At 35.9% G+C, this 21,426-nt stretch overlaps 3 protein-coding genes across 3 annotated transcripts; 2 read left to right on the top strand and 1 right to left on the bottom strand.

Moving 5' to 3' along the window:
* Window positions 1–5,026: 5,026 nt before the first annotated feature.
* On the top strand, window positions 5,027–8,840 carry LOC122314030. The gene is made up of 3 exons (XM_043129409.1): window positions 5,027–5,843; window positions 8,076–8,282; window positions 8,387–8,840. Exons 1-3 carry the CDS (start codon window positions 5,229–5,231, stop codon window positions 8,444–8,446), a joined length of 882 nt encoding a protein of 293 aa, XP_042985343.1. The 5' UTR covers window positions 5,027–5,228; the 3' UTR covers window positions 8,447–8,840.
* Window positions 8,841–8,886: 46 nt separating this feature from the next.
* Window positions 8,887–15,455, bottom strand: LOC122314024 (protein DETOXIFICATION 46, chloroplastic-like). Its single transcript, XM_043129402.1, has 16 exons — window positions 15,317–15,455; window positions 15,089–15,172; window positions 14,359–14,839; window positions 14,124–14,218; window positions 13,829–13,937; window positions 13,602–13,657; window positions 13,068–13,123; window positions 12,588–12,726; window positions 12,306–12,443; window positions 12,152–12,220; window positions 11,933–12,043; window positions 11,664–11,792; window positions 11,042–11,119; window positions 9,542–9,613; window positions 9,385–9,447; window positions 8,887–9,284 (listed from the first exon to the last, which is right to left on the bottom strand). The coding sequence occupies exons 3-16, from the start codon at window positions 14,792–14,794 to the stop codon at window positions 9,183–9,185; spliced, it is 1,653 nt and encodes a 550-aa protein (XP_042985336.1). The 5' UTR covers window positions 14,795–14,839; window positions 15,089–15,172; window positions 15,317–15,455; the 3' UTR covers window positions 8,887–9,182.
* A 203-nt stretch (window positions 15,456–15,658) lies between these two features.
* LOC122314023 (receptor-like serine/threonine-protein kinase SD1-8) lies at window positions 15,659–19,337 on the top strand. Its single transcript, XM_043129401.1, has 7 exons — window positions 15,659–16,961; window positions 17,062–17,169; window positions 17,558–17,772; window positions 17,884–18,094; window positions 18,214–18,451; window positions 18,551–18,698; window positions 18,810–19,337. Exons 1-7 carry the CDS (start codon window positions 15,659–15,661, stop codon window positions 19,119–19,121), a joined length of 2,535 nt encoding a protein of 844 aa, XP_042985335.1. The 3' UTR covers window positions 19,122–19,337.
* The last annotated feature ends 2,089 nt before the right edge of the window (window positions 19,338–21,426 follow it).

The following is a 21,426-nucleotide window of genomic DNA, read 5'->3' as shown; positions in this document are numbered from 1 at the left end:
TTTTTATAGATATTATTAGATAAAAATATCTTAAGTTGATTTTTTGTAGATATTATTGGATAGAATATTATGAGATAATCTTTTATAAATATTTTGGGTAGGAGAAAACTACACTTAACTCTCAACTCCAACCTTATCATCTTCCTTATCTCGTCCATAAGTAGATCCAGCCATCACCTACAAACTTATCTTCATTTACACGTTCCTTTAAAAGAATATCAAATACTTTCTTTCGGACAGCTTTTAGGAGTTCTTTTGCACGCCCATTTCGAAGCTTTTGTAAGTGTTTTATCATAAAATCTCCTTCATATAAGTTGTTTCTTTTTTAGTCTAGTTTACATGGATATATTATTTGCCCCATTTGAAAATCATTTGGTTAGTCAAATATTATATAAACTCTAAAAAGGTCATTCTAGGAGATAAACTGGAGAATATGTTATAGTTTGGAGTTTTTGACCAAGCTAATGGATAGATATTGGTCCGAAATTTTTATGGAGTATTGCTAACATGTATATGTGACTATTGGTTGAGGATTTTTTCATGATTAAAGGTTTTGATGAAAGATTTTCTTAGATTTAAAAACTTAGAAATTGGAAGAAGAAAAACAATTTCTGTTTTGAAAAAGTTTAACTCTTTGGTGGTCTAAACCTATTCTAATGACTTTAATAATTTTATTGGAGGATCCTAAGCATCTTATATACATGTTATATTATTATTTTGAAGATATTTGATGTTAGTTTCAAAGATATGAAATTTTATGCAAAAAGATATTCAGATAAGCCAAAGTGTGGATATTCTTGGCTAAATTTATGTTTTGGTTAATTTCTAACCATGTGATCTTGAATTAGAAGCTTATATATGTTTTATGACATCTTTTTAAACCATGTGATGGTTTGGTTTGAAGATCATATATTTATAAGTCATAGATCAAGAGATTTATCAAAACTAGTTGAGGAAAAAGTTTCTGTTTTTGGACTAAGTGTAAAACCAAAAACTCCAAATGTTATTTTGTGATTTTGGTGACTTTATTTTGATGATTTAAAGTATGGTTGATGTTAGGATGATATTATGAATATGTTAGAAGTAAGATTTGATTTTTGAAATTCTTAGAGATGTTTGGATTTAAGGTCAAAACTTGTGATTCAAGTGTTTGGATCTTTTTACAAAAAAGTTTGGTGTTAATTATTAGTTTTTTCTAAATGGATGTTTTAAGTATGGTTTTGAACTTAGGATTGGAAGATGTTTGTTACAAAATTTTGGTTTAAGCATGAGTTTTGAAGTTGGAAGGAATTGCAACAAAAATCAAGGGAAATGGCCTATGGATGTTTCGGTCATAGTGTGTTCTTCATAGTTGTGTTTTGTTTTAAATTTTTCTGAGTTGATATTTAAGTTTATGACAAAATTTACATGAGAAATGTAAATTTTGGAAACTTTTGGAGTTAGTATGCAAAATCCTTAAGTTATGGGTAAAACGGTCATTTTCCCATATGTAGAGAGTAAAATGAAAATTTTACTCTTTAAGTTAGTATTTTCCATATTTCAAATTATTATTGATTTAGTTCTAACTTTTAGAATCACTAATTACAGTTCCTCGTAATCGCACTTGAAGTTTTATAAGAAACGCAGAGATCAAGGTAAGTTAGCTTTTAACTTACTAGCAGTCTACTGTGTATGTGTGCTAAGTAAAGGAACTACAGTGTATATATGTGTGTTATCATATATGTCATGCCATGCCAAGTTATCACGTAATTGTCTATTATACAGAATTTATTCTGTCATCAAATTTTTATCTGTTACATAATATATTCTATCATGTATTACTGTACCTTACAAGTACGTCATGCTAAGTATGCCATCTATTACATGTATGTCAAGTCATGTAATATTCATTGTTGCAAGTATGTTATGTTAAATATGTTGTCTATTATATGTTATGCCATGTTACGAAATGTTTCTATCTCAAGTTGGTCATGTATTTCAAGTTATGTTCAAGTCACGTTATGTTACGTCAGGATTTCAGTCATTTCGTATTCCAGTCACGTTTCATCTTGATTACTTATGTATGGGATCACAGCAATTGTGGCGCATACACTACGTGAGACACAACAATTGTGACACGTAGAATGCATGGGGCCACAACAACTGTGGAGTATGTATTTAAGCAATTAAAGAATAAGTTTCCGTAGAATACATGGGGCCACAACAACTGTGGAGTATGTATTTACACGTAGAATACATGAGGCCACAACAACTGTGGAGTATGTATTTTTCATGTTAAGTCAAGTTTGTGTAGAATACATGAGGCTACAACAACTGTGGAATATGTATTTACACGTAGAATACATGGGGCCACAACAACTGTGGAGTATGTATTTTTCATGTTAATTCAAGTTTCAAAGCAAGTTCATGTTAAGTCAAGTTTCAGATCAAGTTCATGTCAAGTCAAGTTCAGTTCATGTTTCAATTTAAGTTATGTCAATTATGCTATGTTGTACGCCAAATTATGGTTTAATTACTTATGAATTTGATTATGCATTTATACTTTTACTGTCATCCATGCATTATTAGCTTGTGTGGAAGTTTTTTTTTGTTAACTTACTGAGATTTGTAATCAAATCTCACTTTGGTAGTCCCAACTACCATTCACCCCGAATGGTAGATCTTGTTACAGGACCTGAAGGAGAATCAGGAGCTGATCAACTAGACACAGTTGACTAAGCAACGGTGCGACATAAATGTTAATATAGTAATTAACATAAATTACTACTTGTACGATTGAGTTGCATCTCTACTACTTTTTGGATCATAACCATTTTGGACTAGTGTTGTGATCTTAGTTGTTCAATGAATTTTTATGTATGAAGTATATTTTAAGCATTTGAGATATTTTCAATTTGGTGCATAGTATTGCTAAAAAAAAAATTTATCCGCTGCGAATATTGCATATTGTTAGATACATGTTAGGAATATTGCATCTTATATGTCATGAACGGGGGCAGGTAACCTTGTGTTGCATGTCTCGACGCTTCAAATGTCCGTATGATCCCAAATGGAATTTGCGGGCGTCACATAAAATGTAGTACAAGCTTCAAAATGAGTTCAAACGAGTCAAATTGAGCTTATTCAAATTTTATTTATGAGTCTAAATCGAGTTTATATAAATTTTGTTCGTTTAATATTCGAACTTATATTAGTATTTACGGACATCTCACTTATTAAATAAGTTGAGTTCGAACTAAGTATACACGAGCCAAAATCGAACTGTTCACGAGCTACTCTGTTCATTTACAGTCTTAAGATTGGATGAAAAAAATTAGAACTTAGATTTATAATAAATCACAAATTATTCAAAACCTTAAGCCATCTAATATAAACGATTAAATTTATTATTGATTCTATATTCGACCAACCAATCTCATTTTGTCTAGTCTCTTATAGAAAGCCTCAAAAGAAACAATCTTCTGTAATTTGGGAAGAAATTATTAAATTCCATTAAATATACTGTTTCACCAATGGATCTGTAAATGACATGGCTTCAACAAACACAAATATATATATATATATATATATTTAAATCTTAACTTGCACGATAAATGACTAGTAATGCATCTTATGATCTCATCCTTCCTCTATTCACTCTTTTCCTATTGGCCCACCATTTTCTAAAAAAATATTATATTTACAGTAGTTTACCTGTCTTGTTCTTACTACAAAAAGAGAATTATATCGTACCGCTGCAATGCATTAGAAGAGACCCGATTTTATTTATAACTGCAAAATTACAATCTCATCACACAATTTTCCTAAAAAAAAAGGGAAAGAAAAACTTGGGGTTTGTATGAAAACACAACTATTTTAAAATATTTTCATACTATTTCACTACTATTTACAGATCATTTGAAATATTTTTAGAATCCAAATAAAGCCTTAACATGTGAATGAGCAAGGTGTGATGATTCAGCTACCTTGTATGTTTCTATCAATTATGTTACTTTCCAATGATACTGTACCTGGAAAAAGAAGTTAGAGGGGGCAAATGAAATGTACATAGCCTCATTTTTACTTGTCAGTTTTCATTCCCTTGGCTGTATGAGCCATAAATTAGCTGTCCAATTTCCACCCAAAATGATGCAGACAAAGGACCTAAAAATAGATAAGTAAAAGAAAGGTGAGTGATGAAATTGTGGGTCCTTAAAACAACACAATCCCAAAGGATACTTGTGTCGTAACTGATAATTGATCAAACAGCTAGCCCACAAGAACAAAATCTAATGGGAAAAGAGAGATGCAAAAAGCCCATCTGCAGCTTCTGTTTTTTAGTGAAATGACACTTTTTTCATGCAACTTCGCATTCAGTGTGTGAAAGTGGAGGAGTAAGAGTAAAGAATACATATATTGTCATTGAATCGCTGGGAAGGCTAGATTGGCACATGCGACCCCTTTATAATATAAGTGGTCCTCCTACTCTACTGCCCCCTATTGGGCAGTGATATATGGATTGTGACTGTGACCAGAAGCTAATTAGCTGTAACCTCTGCTTGGTGCTGTATCCAGTGGCTCATATAGCAACCGGACATGATGTGGGGTTCCCATCAATCATCCTAGTTTTTGGTTAGGTTCCAATTTGCAGGCTCGAGGTGGTCCATCGCTAAGCGAGCTTATGGTCAAGTACAATTTCTTAGCACAATTCAAATTTTTTTTTTTTTTTAAGGTTATAAATAAAATAAGATAAAATAAGAATTTTATGTCTCAGCCAGAACCTCGACATTCATCGTAGGATTCTTTTTTTTTTTGTCAAAAATTCTATGTGCAGTCTTTTTTGTACACTCTTTTGTACACTCCAGTGATATGATTGATTGGATATTAAAAAAAATTAATCCAACCAATCATATCAGTAAAATGTATAGAGAATACGTAAAAATGACTGTATGTAGCATTGCTCTTTTTTCATATACGGGGCATTGTACAGATCCATGGTTTCAAAAAGCCGATGCGTTTTAGCTCATTTTCTCTGTGTAATGGACCAATGGAAACAATCTGAACTAGGGAAACTTTTGGGCCAAATCCCATTATTGTATAGTATTTGGGCTTCTGCTGGTAGATAATGCATCCACACCAGTTTAAGTGGCAGGTGCCAGGTCCGACGTCAAGATAGAGCTCGATCCTTGCAGTTCTGCGTGAGTGGTCTGTAGCGGGAGTGACTGGGAAGAAAGAAGGCAATTGAGAGCATGGCGGCGTCATCTCAACTGCTCCACCACCTCTTCCACCCACCTCAATCGCAGCCACCACCTCCTCCCTCCTCATTCTTTTCTCTTTTTCTCAGATTCAAACCCCTCTTCCGCTCAAAAGCCTCCACCATAACCACTACAACCGCACTATCCAAATCCTCCGTCCCGCAAATCCCACTCCGCACTACAACTCATTTCACTAATTTTCTTCCAACTCCTCTGTTCTCTCAATCTTTTTCCACTCTCACTCCCTCCCCTCTTCCTGCTCATGGTGCATCTTCAACCTTACAAGAAGGAGAAGAAACAGAAGAAGATGATGATGAAGAGAATTTTGACGACGGGGTTGAAGAATATGACGGTGAGGTTGAGAGTGGAAGTGAAGACCCGGAATTGGGAGGGACTGATGGAGAGACTTCCCAAGTGATGATTGTGAATTCTTCGCCTTCGTTGCCTTTGAAATTGCCGGGTCTCAGTGTGAAGGAGAAGAAGGAGCTAGCCTCGTATGCACACAGTTTGGGGAAGAAGCTCAAGTCTCAGTTGGTGGGCAAGTCTGGTGTTACTGGTAGCGTTGCTACGTCATTCATTGAGACCCTTGAAGCCAACGAACTTTTAAAGGTACCCATTAATAAAAAAAAAAAAAATTATTTTCCGTCATTTTTGCTCTCGAGGATTGGATGGTAGTTTGGTTATTGGATGAAGATAAGTTTGAGTTTTCTACTCATTATGGGGCTGGAAATCAAAATGAAAGAAGATTTTGTTTGCTTCGATCTTTCCGTCTGAAATTTTAAATCTCCAAGACGTGGGGCAAATGGCAGGTTTGGAGCATAAATCCTAAATACTGAACAAAGTAAACACTTGATATTTGTGAAAATGTCTCTTACATTGGTATTTGTTCGCAATGTTATGAACTTGTGGTTGGTGTCAGTGTTGTTTGGATAGTAAGGTGAGATGAAATGATTTTAGATGGAAGTTAAAAATTGAATAAAATATTGTTAGAATATTATTTTTTAATATTATTATTTTTTTGAAATTTAAAAAAGTTGAATTGTTTGTTATATTTTGTAAATAAATTTAGAAAAGTTGTAATGATGAGATGATATGAGATATGTTGGGGACTGGGGTCAAGAGTGTCTCAATCCAAACGGTCCCTGAAATCAATTATCTTAAAGTGCCGTACTATCGAAAAACTGTAGTCCAGGGCCAAGGTGCATTTGATCGATGAGAATCCACGGTTGATTTCTTGAAGCATTCTCTTGTAGCAGCTGTGGCAACTATTTCCGTTCTAAGACACTCAATTTCTCGGCGTTTTGTGTGGGGAATGTTGGATTGATGAGAGTGATGGTTGTAGGATGCTTTAGCTCTCTAAAGGGATCATGAACATGAGAAACAATCACTACAGGCTAGGAATACACCTCGAAGCCGAACTTGTTGCTCTTTGGGAATATAAACTTTCAAATCTCAAATTCCAATCCTTACTCTGATTGTTTCATTTTTGCTCTCGAGGATTGGATGGTAGGTTGGTTATTGGATGAAGATAAGTTTGAGTTTTCTACTTCTTATGGGGCTGGAAATCAAAATGAAAGAAGATTTTGTTTGCTTCGATCTTTCCGTCTGAAATTTTAAATCTCCAAGATGTGGGGAAAATGGCAGGTTTGGAGCATAAATCCTAAATACTGAAGAAAGTAAACACTTGATATTTGTGAAAATGTCTCTTACATTGGTATTTGTTAAGAACGCTTGGCATTTTTAACAAATACCAATCGAGCACTAATCGCAATTTTATGAACTTGTGGCTGGTGTTCATTGGTTGTTTGGATAGTGAGAATAGATGAAATGGTTTTAGATGAAAGTTGAAAATTGAATAAAATATTGTTAAGAATATTATTTTTTAATATTATTATTTTTTGAAATTTGAAAAAGTTGAATTGTTTATTATATCTGTATGGGAATTTGAAAAAGTTATAACAATGAGATGAGATAAATTGAGAGTGTTTCTCAATCCAAATGGGAAATCAATTATCTTAAAGTGCCTTACTATCCAAAAACCGTAGTCCAGGGCCAAGGTGCATTTGATTGATGAGAATCCACGGTTGATTTCTTGAAGCATTCTCTTCGCTGTAGCAGCTGTGGCAACTATTTCCGTTCTAAGACACTCAATTTCTTGGTGTTTTGCATAGGGAATGTTGGATTGATGAGAGTGATAGTTTTAGGATGCTTTAGCTCTCTAAAGGGATCGTGAACATGAGAAACAATCACTACAGGCTAGGAATACACCTTGAAGCCGAACTTGCTGCTCTTTGGGAATATAAACTTTCAAATCTCAAATTCCAATCCTTGAAGCCATCATCTTAAAACGGGTAGGGAGCTCGGCCGGGCCAGGTTGAAAGCGATGCATCACTAACTTTGCTCTCTTTTTTATCACTATTAAGTTTAAACCGTTAAGCCCTGATAGGGCTGGAGATTTTACTTAAAATCTTGTTACTCTGATGGTTAAGTTTCTCTTGTTTCTGAATTTGCAAATGCCTACCGTGTATGCTATCGTTATGAGCCTCTTATTAAGCAGCAGCTGCTGAGATGCTGGTCACTAGCGATGTAATGCCATAACTAGCGATGGGACTCTTGGGAACCCATAGAGTTGAGCTAGATGTAATGCCATATTGGCTCACATGCACATACTGTATGCCAAACTCCCTGAAACCCATATTGTTTGAAAAATTGATGTTGTCGCCTATTTTGTTCTATTTGCCGTGTATTAAGCTATTCTCTGTTTCCTTTTACGTACTTTATCTTCTGAAGAACCTAGTAGTGTTTGGTCTACTGAACAAAACATACTGCCAATGTAAACAGATTAAAATTCACAGGACCTGTCCGGGGGAGCTAGATGATGTGGTTAAGCAACTAGAGGAAGCAACTGGTTCGGTGGTTGTTGGTCAAATTGGTCGAACGGTGATTATTTACCGGCCCAGCCTTACCAAGTTGAAGGCAGAGGAGAAAAAGAAGCAGGCTCGGAAAGTTTTTGTGAGAAGAGAGCCAAAACTGAAACCCACATTGCAGGTAAAAGATAAAAACACAGAGAAAAAAAAGACTTTATTTGTTCTATATAAAACTAGTCTGGCCTTTTTTGCTGACCTCCCTAACCATCACCTGTCTAAACGCAGAGTAAAGGGCAGGTATCAAGACTATCTGGGCGTGGTCGCCGGGGAAGCAGCAGGTTCTAGCTCTAAAATAACCTTTGTGGCCATGTGCATGCACTTACATTTTTGGTGCCACATTCGATTTCCAACAAAAAGGAAGCCTGTGGCCTTCTCAAGCAATAGGAGGGTGCACGAAGCAAATAGCTAGTTATCGGTTCAATGTTACACCATACTTGGAACGTAAGTTAGAGAACAATGGGGTGGCTTGCGGAGCAAATACTTGGTAGTTGATACCAAGATGAGACTATTATTTCTAGATTTGCACATGCTTCCGACTTTTGAGGATGAGACAAGTTACCACCCATGTATTCTTGCAATTTCTTCATTTTATCTAAATTAATGTGTATCTCCATACGATTCTTTAGAAAAATCCTTTTGTAGTTGGAATATTAACTCCCCTGCGATTTTCTTCCCTTCATTTTTTCACTCTAGATGACACATTTTTCTTCTATTTGTCAAGAAAATTGAAAACCCAAGACAAATTATGTAATTAACAATGCTTTCTTTGTCAGAGACAAAATAATACAACAAATGGCAAGCAACTGCTTGCCGTTGTGAAATAGATATCTAAGCTCGAGGAGGTAGATTGCTTTTGCATTTAGCCCTGTTGAGGCAAAGAAAGAAAATTATTCTTCGGCCAAATGGCAATAATAATGAAATGCTCAAATTTTTCTATAATTCGGGAGTTCTGAGGCTAGAACCATGAGTTTCGTTCCTGACAAATTGAACTATGATCAGCGTGTTTATGTGGATTCCTAAACTAGGCTGCCCTCAGCTTTTCCAATTTAACCTGACTCAAATCGTCTGAGTGAACTACGCCTTTTGGAGAAAGAAGGCGCTGAAGAGAGAGGAAAAACCGAACCTGAAAAAGAAAAACCTTGGGCTGTCAGTAAGTTCAGATAGTGCTTGCAAATACGCAAGCAAGGGAGGTATTTTTTCTGAGCAATCAATGTTACTCGTACCCATTGAAACCCTACAAGTCCGAACCAGCAGCCAGGCAGACCATAGCCTCTACTGCTTATAAGCTGGTGAAAAGAAAGATAAAACCTCTTTAATTATATATATACATATATATATATATATAAAAAGGACACCCGATGAGCAAGAACAGATCTCTACCAGCAGGAGTAGTGCCCCCGCACAAAAGCATCCGCTCATCGACAAGCTAATGAATTTGAGATCCCGTCCAGCCTGCAGAAACAGAGTAGACAACTTCATATTACTATACAAAGTCGTCCATATTCTTATGCGAGTAACTGCAATATATTAAATAAAAGAATAATGCTAGATATAGTTGACTATGCAAGCATAGCGCATTCATTTTGAAAAAGAATGGAGTCTATTATTAAAAAATTAATTTTTTTATGTGAACCCAGTCAATTACATTAGTAAAGTGCGCAAGGAGTATACAAAAGTGATTGCACATAGAGTTTTTGTTTCATATTTACTCACTTCTTTTAAAAAGAATGTGTGGCGCTTGCGCACTCTATGACTGCAAATAACATTTCTCTAAATAAAATTATATTAAAGAGGGTTTAAGCTCCCAAGCCCAGCAGAGACTCTTTTCAATATGAGGTTTTGGCTCACATTTCAGGCGTGGCAAAGGGTTAGGCAACTTATGCCATCATATAGCCAATTAGCCATGAAATGTAACCTTGTTTCTTTTGATGATCCATACTTGCATCAAGATTCCCTACATTAAGTGATATTATCACTTTCGTTGAGCAGCAAATGCAACCAATTTCATAGTTGGGATAAAAGATCTAGTGGTATATGAATTCCCAACGACAAAACAAAAGCATGATATAAAGGTAATGGACATTCGAGTACTGCTTGTTGTGAATAACTTATTTTCTAATTATGGCGACACCTTGTGAGTAAAAATGTCCATCTGTTAATTGAAAATAATATTAACACAGGGCAGGAACAACTCCTCTAATCTTTCTTACCCTCCATTTTATTTTTGGGTTCACAACTTTGAGATCAAGAGGCCCACCCGTCCTGCATGTGCAACCCTTAATATTTCTTGGCAAGGGGACCATGATAGCCAACGAGATGGGAGGAAAGAGTGATTGCAAATCTGACAAATCAATTCAAGAGAAAACGTACGCATGTTGAGTCCTAAATGAGCTTCTCTCCTACATTTGATCGCAACCAGTCATGTCTGGCTGTTTTCTCAATACCTTAAATTATGTTGACTCTAGAGTACCCTGGAATTTCTAGTTGAATCAGGAGTCTTTTATGTGCTTTATCAAGTCTTTTATTTATTAGTCAAATTATTAGTAGATTAGCAAAGAGCCAATTTCAAATTTCTCCATTATGTTCAAATAAACTCAAGCTCTGATTAATGAAATATTGAGTATTGTGGCATTTTGCTTTTTATGCACGTAGACAGTTTCAATAAATCAATCATAAACCAGTACTTCCACGGGACCCTAAAATACACACGACTGTTATATCAAGTTTCAGGACGCTATGGTCCAAAAATATGCACATGACATCCCTTTTTATTTTGGGCGACATAAATCATCCAAAATAAAAATGCACATGACATGCCAGATTAAGACTCAAAAGGAAAACATGAAAAAAACTTTATATTGAAGTAAAAACAAAGCATACCAGCAATGTTCCCTCAAGGCTGAGAGTTGGAGGTGTGACAGCCAATGCAAGAAAGAATGGAATCAGAACTGTGTGCATCTGTATGGAAACAAGATAAAATATAAAAAGGAATAAGATTAGATTTTCTTTTTCATCTGCACAAGACAGAAAATGCTAATGTTTCCATAGAATATCTGCACCTTAATTAATTTCCTCCAACTTTGTCTAAGAACTCAAATAAGATTTATAAGGTAAGTCGGCCCATGAGAGATATAAAAAATATATATATATTTATATAAATGCGATCCCATTGAAACAGCACAACAGCGCAGATAAGATAATTTGTCATGTAATAGATATAGGTGAAACAATGACAATTTAATTTAAATTTCCCCTATTATTTGTCACTTGATTACCATTTCAAATGATAGAGAAAAGCACCTTAAGTGACCTCTAAATCAACTGACCGGGCCACTGGGAGCCCAAAAATGTAATAACATTAAAAATATGAAAGCTTTAATAAAAAAGAAATTGTCATGGACCATTTAATGCAATATGGTAAGGCACAATGTGACAGAGCTCCAAAGATTATAAATGGAATGACACTACTCACAACAGGCAAGCTCAAAATGTAAGCACAAACCTCCTGTATGACACTCTGATCGTGCGTAAAGATTTTGGGGAACCACCAAAGAACAGATGTTGAAACAATCCCTAATAGCAAGCCAAGTATTGCTCCAATGATGACAAGGGACTTTAGCAACATTTGGGCCTGTTTTATTTGATTAAACACTCAGGAAATTTTCAACAAACTGAAATTCATAGAAAGACGGATGATGTGGAATATTCTGTCAAAAGAGACAGAATATGGAGGGTAGCAGGCTGTAGCATCATCAAAATGACCATTCTAACCTTTTCCAAATTTCGATGGACTCCATATATTAACTCAGGCATAAATGACTGCGCAGTCTGAGATAGAGGTTCACCCCATACTGTACACATAAAGAATGTTTGGACCATGACCTAGAATAATGGTAAGTTTTTAATCCAGAAGACCAATTAGTTTTCAAAAGATAGGAAGCTGAAGAAGGTAAGATGTTAACTGAAATTACAAGTTTGAGCAAAACTAACCTGGTGAGCAGCCATTGTGTATGTGCCCATAGATGTAGCAAAATATGTAAGGAGGGAAAAGAAAGCAACCTAAAGCATCAAATTGTCACAGATCAATAGCGATAGTACAGGAGACCAGATACAGCAACAGAATTGAGTGGTACTATAATTTGACCTTCGATATCATTGTCACAAAAACTGGAGCAGCAAGCCCGAACACTGTCCGAAGTTCTTCAAGTGATGGAACAGATATGGCAAATGCATCGTATCCTTTCTTGTTCAGAGCTTCAATCATCATATAACCTGCAATAACCTAGAATGAATGCTGATGAGTGGCAATGGAAAAAAGAAAGTGCAACCATATCTGCTTAGCCACACTGAGAACAGACCAATCGGCACATCATATAGGTTAAAGTCAACCTGCATAAAATCAATATTGAAATATCATTCAGCACACCTGGGAGGCTGCTGTTGCCCATGCTGCACCAGCAATACCATAGCCTAAGAAGCTGCACAGGACTATATCACCAACAGCATTTACAGCACTGGCAACCGCCAAAGCCTTCAATGGTCCCCAGGAATCTTTCATACCAAGACTGGGAAATGGAAGAGAATATCAGATAGAAACCAATTGAGGCAAAAAAAACTGTTCCAATTCCATTAAACCAGCCAATGTCTTGTTTGAGATGGGCAAATCAATTGTTTCATAATCAAACTCCAAGTTGCCTCAAGACCATACAAACACATATGATAACGTGCATGTAGCAATTGGCTAAGAAACTGTAGATTTAACAAATTTGTCTAGTAGTTCTTTCATAACTAACAGATGCATGCATTAGCAGATCAAGAATAAGGATGAACAACCATTCTATGGTGCACAAGATAACTAAAAACTGAGCTCAGTCAGTGCATAATGAATGGGAAGAGGTATACACACCTTGCACTCTGAGTAACCCATCCAATGAGAACTGCAGGCCATGCTAAGCCTCGAATCTAACATCAAAAAAGATTTTTTTCAAACAAATCAAGAGAACATTAATAGTGCAGATCATCCTGCCAGAACCCCACAGATGTTTTTTCTCATGAACACAAGTTAGGGGAGATTGTATGCCAAAGCATACGGACAGTCATCAAAGACAAAAGCTTCTGCAAGCCAGTACACAAATGTTGATCACAAATGCACACCCACACACATATTGGCACCATTTTGCCTGGTGAACTCAAGGGTTACCGCAAAGATTATTCTCAGGTATATCAAGACTTCCAAAGCAAATGCTCTTTTTTTTCTCTCTCTCTTTTTCAGAAAAGCAAGGGTTTTTTTGCTATTTATTTTACTTTCTTTTATTCTCCGTCTTTCCCTTCCAATAACTTGGTTTTAAGCTTAGCAGTAGGAAAGGAAGAAAATTTGCACAAAAGGAACAAATGGCACGGCATATAGGAAAAGATATGAAGGATTTAGAAAGAAATGTACCTGAACGTATGTGTTTGCTGCAGGTATGACATGTGCGTTCTTTGGCCCAGTAAAAGCTAAAAGGGTGAAAGTAGCCAATTCATCAGTCATAGGATTGCGTCTGCTATTCATTTGGTATAAACACTTGCTGCTTTAAAAGAAGTGGTGAAAAAATACAACTATGACTACCCAAAAAACAATTAACACTCGGTTTAGAAATAACCAAAAGCTGCTCCAATAGTTATTACCTGTTAGTGCCCACGAACCAAAAAACTTCGTAAACAAAAGCATTAAGCAGCCACAAGTTAACCCAACAAAGAGCAGGTTAGATATGTGATGCTGCACTTCATTTTTATCCTGCGCGCCAATGCCAAATTGTGTGAAAAACAAAATCAGCGTCGAAACGTTGAAGAGCAAAGAGGAATTGATCATTAAAGATTATCTAATCACCACATAGTTCATAATCAAAAGCGAAGAGTAACGCATCTAAGCGTGCTTTTGCCATAAATCCAGAAAAGGGCTTCACCAGTTAAAGAAACTAACCTTTTTGGCAAGGGAAGTGGCAACCATATTCGAAGTAGCAATCGAAAGGAACATGAACACATAGCTCAAACTATCACACATAACTGTTGCCGGAGCTGTCAAAACAAATTGACGCACATACCTCAACTATAGGCACGGGTGAGCGAAAGTTCCTTCTCATCTAAAAATGAAAACACTAAAAGCAGCCAAGCAGAGAAGTAAAAGTATAATACAAGTTCCCAAGAGAATACAATACCCAAAGCAGCGAGCTCAATTGAGCTACCCTGACCGATGACCGCGGTGTCAATCAGGCTCATCAACGGCCCGCAAATCCAGAGACCAGTGGCTGGGCCCGTGAACTTCACAATCTCCTTCATTTGATGCCATATAGTCTGTCTGTCTCTACTACCCGCTCCGTCTCCCTCGACCTTCAACACTTGTTCGGAGACCGAAGCGGTACCACTATCGCTTTCATCGGAGATCTCGGAGTCATTTTCGAAGAGCTCTCGAGCTGGGCTGATGCAAGCGGGTTTTATACAGTTGCGACGAGCTTTCGGCGCCGACGTGAGCAACAGATTTGAAGGAAGAAGGGGGATTCGAAAGCGAGGAAAAAGAGAGAGTGGTGTTTGGTGCGTATGGTTTTGGAAGAGAGGGGTGTAGGGAGGGCAAGCTATTAGGCTTCTGGATTGCATTCTCTCTCTCGCCCTTTTCCTTTGAGAATCGAGGCCTCATAAAATCTGGGGGAACAAAAAACAGAAAAAAAAAAAAGACAAAACGAAATAAGAAGAGGCGGAGAGTGGGTGAATATACCAGGAAGAAGGAAACGAACGACAGTTGAATAGGAGACTTGGGGAAAAAGAGAGCACGTTGTTTGATTTTGTAATATAATATATATAAAAGAGAAAACTGAAATTTGCTTGAACGGCGCCGCCCTGAATGTGATGATGTAATGCGCAGGGCAACATTTTGATCTTTAACGAATTTACCGCTGAAACAACTCGAAGAACTCCAGCACTGAATTGCTCGTCCTTTTATGCAGCTTTGAACATTTTGTAATAAAGAAGTAATTTCTGGAAACAACAAGAATTCAAACTTCACGTATCGCTTGCATAAAGAAATGCTGCAGAGTATTCTATGCCTATGGTCTATACATTAAAAAATAAATGAAATTATAAAAAACAATGGCCAAAGTTATTTGTCGAAGACAATTTTACAAGCGTTCGGTAATGATGTGACAATCTTTTAGACTTTGGACATCCATGATCCACCAATTTTACGCTGTCTCCACAACATTACGATTAACTTCAGTGTTGAATATAATCATCGACCCGAAAACACGCAGCTTTCATGGAGATCGTCTACACAAATTCGCTCTATCATCGTTTCCGGAGGTAATCTAGAAAACTTGTCGGGTCGAGTCAATGGGCTGTCCGCGAACTCTCTCAGGATTCGAAGTTTTAATGTTCACTCGATCATTTCTAGCAGACTAGCATCATCGTTATTCTTAACGCATCTTACTGCCGTTACAATTTGTTGTGCTGCATGTTAGTGAGGATATGGGAATCAATACTGCCAAGCCATTTCTCTTCTTTGTTCTGCTTTTACTCAGAGCATACTTCTCCATTGCAGTTGATACCCTTTCGAAAGGTCAGTCCCTTTCAGCGATGAATACCGACAGCATATCATCTAATGGTAGCATATTTGAACTGGGATTCTTCAAACGAGGTACTCCTCCAAAATTCTACCTGGGGATATGGTTCAAACGCTTAGTGGGCGAGAGGATTGTTTGGATAGCAAATAAAGAAAAACATTTGTCTGACCCATCTTCTTCAAGACTCGAATTCTCAGAAGATGGCAATTTAGTCCTTCTTGAAGGTTCCTACAAGATGCCATTTTGGTCCACAAATTTGCAGAATCTTCCTTCAAATTCAACTGAAGCAGTACTTCGTGATGATGGAAATTTCGTTTTAAGAGATAGATCGAACGTTTCTGCTATATTTTGGGAGAGTTTCAACCATCCAACTAATACATGGCGGCCGGGTGCAAAGCTGGGGATGGATAAGGCTGGAAAAGTACCGAAACAGCTTATTTCATGGAAAAATTCAGAAAATCCATCACCAGGTGTGTTCTCGTTGAGACTAGACCCAAATGAGAGTAACCAATTTATCTTGGAGTGGAACAGGTCCCAAGTTTATTGGAGAAGTGGAGTTTGGAAAGGAAAATCTTTCAACTCCTTCCCTGAGATGAGGGGGTTGAATCATATATGTAACTTCAGTTTCGTGTCAAATGAAAAAGAAACCTATTCTACGTACTCTCTTTATAATACTTCACGCATGTCCCAATTTTTGATTACTTCTAATGGACAGATCCAGCAATACATGTGGCTGTCCTCTGCTGAGCCGTGGTTTCTATTTTGGGCTCAACCAAACTCACTATCTGATGTCTATGCTTTGTGTGGTCCATTTGGCATATATCATGATAATACATCTCATCCTTGTGATTGTCCAAAAGGTTTTGAACCATTTTCAGATACTCAGACCAGACTAAACGATTGGTCCGGTGGTTGTTTGAGGAGACACCCTTTGCAATGTGAAAATCGTAATGCCAAAAAAGATTGGTTTCAGAAAATACCCAACACCACATTGCCAATTAACTGGAAAGCATATTCGACAGTCGGTGCTCGGAGATGTGAATTAGCTTGCATAAATAGTTGTTCTTGCATAGCTTATGCTCATAACAACAGCGGGTGTATGATATGGGAAGGAACTCTTTTGAACTTGCAGCGACTCTCAGATGGTGGCAAGGTTGGTCAAGATATATATCTCAGACTTGCTGCTGATGAGCGTCAAAATACCAAAGGCAAGATGAATCCTAAATAACTTTATGTTCTCTTCTCCCTTAATCGAATATGTAAATTTGTTTTGGTAGAGCTAATAGTTATTCTTATCATCATGGTCAGGCAACAAATGGATAGTATGGGTGATTGTGGCCGTGCTGGTCCTTGCAACAGGGCCACTCTTATGCCTCTTCCTTTGTTTCTCAAGCAAGAGAAAACTCAAACGCAGAGGTAAATGTAAGGTCTAAAGCTGTTTACGGTTTGGTAAACATCTAAAGCGCATTTAAAGTTTTTACGGTGGATCAAATATATCATTTTTCTTTAAAGAGTTTTTAGATTGTTAAAATACTTTTCAAGTTCTCAAATTCACAACAAAACAGGCACTAAGAATTTACAGTTTTTTGTTATTTTTTGGTTTAGTGGATCGATCACTAACAAAACAAAATGCTCCACCAAAATCTAGGACAAGAAAACTGTGACATTTCCTTGTTCTTAGCAGTGTTGATAAAGTATTTGTCTCATCATTTGGTGAAGATATTCTCATGCTCTTGAAATCATCTGAACCAAGTTTTGGGGAGAACTCCCACAAGCCTTCCCAACATAATTTTCTATTACACAGGAGAGGAGGCTTCAAGCAATGATATACTGTTATATGATTTTAGTACTGAACTTCAAGCAATCAATGATGCAACAAACACTAGAGATAATGCAAAGAAAAAAGGAAAGAAGGATGCTGAGTTACCGCTATTCAGCTATGAGAGCGTATCAGCTGCAACTAATAATTTCTCAACTGCAAATAAGCTTGGAGAAGGAGGTTTTGGGCCTGTCTACAAGGTATGTATGTTCCATTCTCCTAAATGAAGGTGCTTCCAAAACTATTGAGACAACCGATCACAATGGAAGACATTGAAGAAGGTTTAAAGAGCTTATGTTTCTCTTTCACAGGGGAAGTTGCTTAAGGGTCAAGAAATTGCAGTTAAAATGCTTTCAAAAAGATCTGGACAGGGGCTTGAGGAGTTTAGAAACGAGACAATACTAATTGCAAAACTCCAGCATAGAAATCTTGTCAGACTCTTGGGTTGCTGTGTCGAAGGAGATGAAAAAATACTAATATACGAGTACATGTCCAATAAAAGTTTGGATTTCTACCTTTTTGGTGTGTCCTTGTTTCAAATCATCTTGATGATTATATATATATATATACATTCATACATATACATATACCGAAGTCTGAGTTCTTGATTTCTAATTTCCTTCGTTGCACTATTGAAACAGATCCAACCATGAAAAGGATGTTAGATTGGAAAACACGCATACACATTATGGAAGGGATTGCTCAAGGACTTCTCTACCTTCATCAATATTCAAGGTTTAGAATCATACATAGAGATTTGAAACCCAGTAACATTCTCTTAGATAGTGAAATGAACCCGAAAATATCAGATTTTGGCATGGCTCGAATAGTTGGAGACAATGAAACACAAAGCAAAACAAATCGAATTGTTGGAACTTAGTAAGTATGCAATCTCTTTCACATACATGTAATATTTGCAAATGACATCTAAATCAAACGAGAAAGCTACTAATCAAGCACTGAAATTGTGAAATCTAGCGGCTACATGTCTCCTGAATATGCTTTGCGGGGTTTGTATTCAGTAAAGTCTGATGTGTTCAGCTTTGGAGTATTACTACTAGAGATCGTGAGTGGCAAGAAGAATACATGCTTCTATAACAACGAGTCACTCTACCTTCTTAGCCATGTGCGTAGTGTCTATAACCACACAAGTTCTTATTTTCTTCACATTAATCATTTATAAACTGAGATTCTCTTAGTTTTTAACAAAAACTCCATTGATTTGAAATGAAAACAGGCATGGGAGTTGTGGAGAGACGGTAGAAGTCTGGAGCTAATGGACTCAACAATAGGGTATCCTTCCTGCACTTCCATCATGGTGAGGTACATTAACATCGGGCTACTTTGCGTTCAAAAAAGTCCATCTGATCGACCTACCATGCATGATGTGGTCTCCATGATTAGTAATGAACATGCACCTCTGCCTATACCCAACCAGCCTGCTTTTACCACAAGCCGGAGTTTGATGATGAAAGCAAATTCAACAATTAATTTTGCAGAAGATCCCTCAATAAACAGCACAACTGTTTCAGTAATAGAAGCTCGATGAATGGCACTGTTTCATTTATCAAAAGGTTTTTTTTTTTTTTTTTTAATTATTTAATTTTTCTCCAAGAGCGGACCTTTTTTCTTAATCTAATATTTATGCACATTGATCTGTTACTAACTTATTACCGTTCTTCATCTTAATCTACCCCTACATTTGTTTACGATAATAGGAGACGGGGAGCTGCTCACCTCTAATTGTACCACTACTACCCTTGCCTCTTTTGGTCATGCTTGGTAAATGAAACTTTCTTCTGAATTCAAATGGGTCTCTAAAAGAATTTTTATTTACAAATATATAAAATATAATGTAATACTATTTGTATGAATAACGTATGCAGGCTAGGCGCTTTTTCTAACTCTCTAGGATTTTCAAAAACACCCACATATTAAAAAATATATATATCTCAAATAATATTTTTTAAACAAAAGTACAAAAATGAAAACAGAAAAAGAGTTTACAAATAATAAATCAATTATTGATCATGCCCTCCATAAAAAATCCTTTAAAAAAAAAATACAGACAGACAATTTTTACAATGGATTCTACCACTTCTTCATAACTCTATTTAAAAAATTATCCCAAAAAGTTTTCACCATTAATGGCTTACATCCTCTAAAATCTTCATTGGAGCCTCTCGAAAATTAAAAATTTTATGTACAGTTATTTTTATATATTTTTTTATATATTTTATTGATGTGATTGACTACATACTAAAAAAATTAATATTATCAATCACATCAATAAAATACATAAAAAATACACAAAAATAACTTATATAACATTACTCGAAATAAATATATAGAAATTAAGTTTCTTCCTTTCACTTCGCCCTCTTTTAGTAAACATACCCATTGAAAAAAAAATAGACGAAATTGATAGAAAATTTATTTATTTTATTTAAAGCAATCTTCGTCAATTCATTTTTTAAATTGATATATTCATTAAAATTTTAACAATATGAAAGTCAAACTCAATTTGGAATATCCCAACATTGTCTTGAGCAAGTTTATTAGATCCCAAACTTATTTCATAAAATCATTATAATTTTTCTAAATTCTAATATAAAATATAATAAATAATTTAACTTTTTCAAATTTTAAAATAATAATAATATTAAAAAATAATATTCTAATAATATTTTATTTAAATTTAAACTTTCATCTCAACTCAACACAACGTCTAAATACAATCTAAGTTTATGTCAGAACACAACACCGACGCGTTGGATGAGGAGTATTATTTAATATGTCCTGCTACAAAATACATGTAACTATCTCATCCGACAAACAAAACCTAATTCCAATAAAAAAAACTAAGTTGGACCAATAGTTAGAGACCATAATGTCTGCAAAAAGAGGCTATTGGTTGGGCCTAATCTTACTTTTATGGGCTTGTGGCTCTAACTTTCTAAGTCACCAATCAAAAGACCACTTAGCTTCTACGACCACTCATTCTCAAACATATATTATAATATTATAGTTTACAAACCTTGAATCCTCTTTCATAACAAAAAAATGATTGCAAAAATGGGTGCAAATTAATTAGTAAAGAAAAAATGATCAACATGTAACCCTTTTCGTATAATCAATTAAAGAATATTCATACTACAAAAACTCTATAATTAAATTATTAAAAAAGAATTAAAAATAAAGGCCCAAAATATTTTGACTGACAGACAACTTTAAATGAATGCTGCAATGCAAAGTGAGATAGACACAACTTTAAATGAGCATGTGTGGTCAACATTAAAATTTGTAGAGCCCACAAGATGGGCTATCTATCTCTAGAAGTGGACCATCCAATTCGGGTAGACAATTGTAGATGATCTGTATTATAAGTTATAATCTGAATCACCGTTGATTTGAAATGAATACAGGCTTGGGAGTTGTGGAGAGATGGTCAGAGTTTGGATTTGATAGATTCAACGATAGAGTATCCATCTTCCACTTCTACTCTGGTGAGATACATTAACATCGGGCTCCTTTGCGTTCAAGAAAGTCTAGCCGATCGACCTACCATGCTTGACGTGGTCTCAATGATTAGTAATGAATATGCACCTTTTCATACACCCAAGCAACCTGCTTTTACAGCAGGCCTGATGAATTAAAGAGGAAGCACAAAATGTGCTCGACAGAATGTCAGAGAGAATAAGAACTTTACAGAAAAATGTATCTTGAATATTATTCCTCTTGCTCCATACAATGATACTCGTATAAACGAGCTATTTATAACCAACAGTATATGCTTAAATCATACAAGATTAAATTTCCACTTTACACCTCATCATCTTTCTGTTATGCAAACA

The sequence above is a fragment of the Carya illinoinensis genome, chromosome 6 (assembly GCF_018687715.1).
Source record: "Carya illinoinensis cultivar Pawnee chromosome 6, C.illinoinensisPawnee_v1, whole genome shotgun sequence".
Classification (NCBI taxonomy): Eukaryota; Viridiplantae; Streptophyta; class Magnoliopsida; order Fagales; family Juglandaceae; genus Carya; species Carya illinoinensis.
The sequence above is the reverse complement of the archived record's forward strand: the minus strand, read 5'-3'. Positions and strand labels throughout refer to the sequence as shown.

What these genes read in the sequence shown, in the direction of transcription:
- LOC122314023 (XM_043129401.1), top strand. Translation starts at nt 15,659, where the DNA reads ATGGGAATCAATACTGCCAAGCCATTTCTCTTCTTTGTTCTGCTTTTA. An exon ending in TGAGCGTCAAAATACCAAAG is followed by an intron (nt 16,962 to 17,061) that starts GCAAGATGAATC and finishes CATCATGGTCAG; the next exon opens with GCAACAAATGGATAGTATGG. An exon ending in GAGAAAACTCAAACGCAGAG is followed by an intron (nt 17,170 to 17,557) that starts GTAAATGTAAGG and finishes TCTATTACACAG; the next exon opens with GAGAGGAGGCTTCAAGCAAT.
- LOC122314030 (XM_043129409.1), top strand. Translation starts at nt 5,229, where the DNA reads ATGGCGGCGTCATCTCAACTGCTCCACCACCTCTTCCACCCACCTCAA. An exon ending in AAGCCAACGAACTTTTAAAG is followed by an intron (nt 5,844 to 8,075) that starts GTACCCATTAAT and finishes CAATGTAAACAG; the next exon opens with ATTAAAATTCACAGGACCTG. An exon ending in AACTGAAACCCACATTGCAG is followed by an intron (nt 8,283 to 8,386) that starts GTAAAAGATAAA and finishes GTCTAAACGCAG; the next exon opens with AGTAAAGGGCAGGTATCAAG.
- LOC122314024 (XM_043129402.1), bottom strand. Translation starts at nt 14,794, where the DNA reads ATGCAATCCAGAAGCCTAATAGCTTGCCCTCCCTACACCCCTCTCTTC. An exon ending in ATCAGAGTGTCATACAGGAG is followed by an intron (nt 11,120 to 11,663) that starts GTTTGTGCTTAC and finishes GTTTCCATACAG; the next exon opens with ATGCACACAGTTCTGATTCC. An exon ending in GACTTGTAGGGTTTCAATGG is followed by an intron (nt 9,285 to 9,384) that starts GTACGAGTAACA and finishes TTTCTTTTTCAG; the next exon opens with GTTCGGTTTTTCCTCTCTCT.